This window comes from Budorcas taxicolor, chromosome 21, assembly GCF_023091745.1.
Source record: "Budorcas taxicolor isolate Tak-1 chromosome 21, Takin1.1, whole genome shotgun sequence".
In the NCBI taxonomy this organism is placed as follows: Eukaryota; Metazoa; Chordata; class Mammalia; order Artiodactyla; family Bovidae; genus Budorcas; species Budorcas taxicolor.
Genome location: NC_068930.1, coordinates 22,966,784 through 22,969,422, shown reverse-complemented (window position 1 = coordinate 22,969,422; position 2,639 = coordinate 22,966,784). Strand labels below are relative to the sequence as shown.

Genomic DNA, 2,639 nt, shown 5'->3' with positions numbered 1-2,639 from the left:
ATGTGAAGGCAAAATTGGGGAGGGGAGTCACGATAGTCCCTACTTCCCATTTCATCCTGTCCCCACGGCCTTGCTCTCACCCCATGGCTGCTCCCTGTTCACTTCTGAAGCTGCCCTCCTCTGGGTGGGGCTGTGTCCCCTCAGATGGCAGCTTCTTCTAGAGATGGCTGCAGGGAGGAGAGGCCAGGATTCATGTATTTTCAGGTTGCTGTGGAAGGAGGCTTTGGCCCTGAAGGTGTGTTCTAGGCTTAGGTCCTGGGCTCCACCTGAGGGGATTTCTGCCATGTGCACTGTAGAGCACAGAGTTCATGCCCATGGCTTTGGTATATTTACCTGGGGTTCCAACTTCATGGTCATGCCATCTTAGTAGTAGTAGTAGTAGCATGTCACTCAGTCGTGTCTGACTCTTTGTGATCCCAGGGACTGTAGCCTACCAGGCTCCTCTCTCCATGGGATTCTCCAGGCAAGAGTACTGGAGTGGGTTGTCATTTCCTTCTCCAGGGGATCTTCCCGACCCAGGGACTGAACCTAGGTCTCCCACATTCCAGGCAGATGCTTTAACCTCTGAGCTACCAGGGAAGCCCATCTTAGGGAAGGACTTAATTCCCCTACCTTAGTTTTGTCATCTGTAAAATGGGGTTAGTCAAAAGGACACTCCATAGTCCCTTTTCTGAAACCCTTGGGGTCAGATATTCTCTAGAAGTCAGAATTTTCAGCTCCATACAGGTGACATAGTACATCTACTCTACATGACAGCACATCCCACTGGGGTCTGAAAGCACCTTGTAATCATACACATTAGTGTTTTGGCAACTGAACTTTTGAACAGTCACATTAAGTAAAATATAAAAAGATCATAATTTGTCTCATGTCTCTTTGGGTTGAATTTTGTTACCAAACAATTTTTTAAATATTCGTTTTCAATTTTGAGAGACTTGAAGGGTTGGGATTAACGATAAGGACCATCCGTCTCTGTGTCTCCATAGATAATGGCCAGCTTAGAGAGATCCACAGTGTTCATGGTTTGAGGCTAGACCACAACCAGCTGGGAGCTTTGGGATAAGACAAGTCTCCTGACAAGGCCAAGGGTGATGGGTGGGGGAACCATTCTGGAGCAGCTGTGCTGTTACCCCAGTATCTGAGGCCATTGGTTCCAACTCCGCAGATCCTGAGCCTCAGCTGTCGCAGAGCCCTGAGCCGTTTGTAGGTGTCTGATCCTCTGGAAATGGATTTTTCTTTGGTGGGTCCTCAGTGAAGACCACTGCCAGACCGGTGACTGTGACTGGCCAGACATTCATAACACCATGCCCACCAGGGCGGCACTCCCATACTGGCTCTATGTGAGGAGAGTGTTCTGGTTCCTCCACGTGCCGCAGCTCTTCTCCACCTGCGTGGCATTCTCCTTGGTGGCTGACATGGGCATTTGGAGAGGGGACGTAGGTAACTGGTCCATGTACTTCTGGTGCATCTGTTTCATTGTGACCCTATTCATAGCCATAGTTGAGGTAAATGATCTCCAGCCTCGCTTTCCTTTCTACTGGTACAACTTTCCCGTCACCTTCGCCTGCTACGCAACCCTCATCTGCCTCTCAGCCTCCATCATCTACTCCATCACCTACGTCCAGTTCCTGCCTGATGGCCCTGAGTGGGACCGGGCCATCACTGCCACTGCATTCTCCTGCGTCGCTTCAGTGCTTTATGCCATAGAAATGGCAGGTACATGGAACTTCTACAAGCTCAAAGAGATCCCCTGCTACATGCACACCGTGCCCGGCCTTCTGAACGTGCTGGAGACCTTCGTGGCTGGTGTCATCTTTGCCTTCCTCAGCAACACCTCCCTATACCTGCACCAGCCAGCCCTGGAGTGGTGCGTGGCTGTGTACTCCATCTGCTTCATCCCAACAGCAGTAACCATCCTGCTGAATCTGGGCAAATGGGAGAACAGGCTGCCCATCTTCTTCCCCATTTTCCAACTTGTGCTCACCGTGCTCTTCGTCCTCCTCTACATCAGTGCTCTTGTCCTCTGGCCACTCTACCAGTTCAGTGAGGAGTTCGGCGGGCAGCCCCAGCGGTCCAGTGATGTGAGCTGCATGGATGACCTCATGTGTGCCTGGGACCAGCGCCTGGCTGTGGCCGTCCTGACAGCCATCAACTTGCTGGTTTACGTGGCCGACCTGGGGTACTGGGCCCACAAGGTCTCTGTAGAGATTGAGGAGCAGTCTAGAAAGCCCTGATCCTCTGCTCACAAAGGTATCCTCACCGAGCTCTGACGTCCTCTGATGTCCTCTTCCTGGCTACCCCCTCTCCCTCCTCACATCCTTCCCCATGCATCTCACTCTCTTTTCTGTTCCTTTTCTCCTTCTGCTCTGTCTCCTTCCTGTCTTGTGTGGTTGCCCACATTCTCTTTTGTTTCTTTCTTTTGCTTCTCACATATTTTCTACATTTTCTGTTTTTTGGCCCTTTCCTGGTTTTCTTGTCTCCTGTGTCCTGACCACCTCTCCCTATTTTCCTTCTTCTGATCCATCAGGACCTGAGACTCCTTCCTTCTTGATCCATTGCCCCCTCCCGCCTCCTGAAGTGCTAACTCCACAGCACACAGCCCTCTGTGCAGCTGTTCACACCCTGGGCCTCTGGAGGGG

The 2,639-nt window shown here is 51.5% G+C and overlaps 1 protein-coding gene across 1 annotated transcript; it reads left to right on the top strand.

Annotated features, from left to right (window-relative positions):
• Positions 1-1,304: 1,304 nt before the first annotated feature.
• LOC128066599 (myeloid-associated differentiation marker-like) lies at positions 1,305-2,234 on the top strand. The gene has a single exon (XM_052659652.1). It carries the CDS (start codon positions 1,305-1,307, stop codon positions 2,232-2,234), a length of 930 nt encoding a protein of 309 aa, XP_052515612.1.
• Positions 2,235-2,639: the final 405 nt, after the last annotated feature.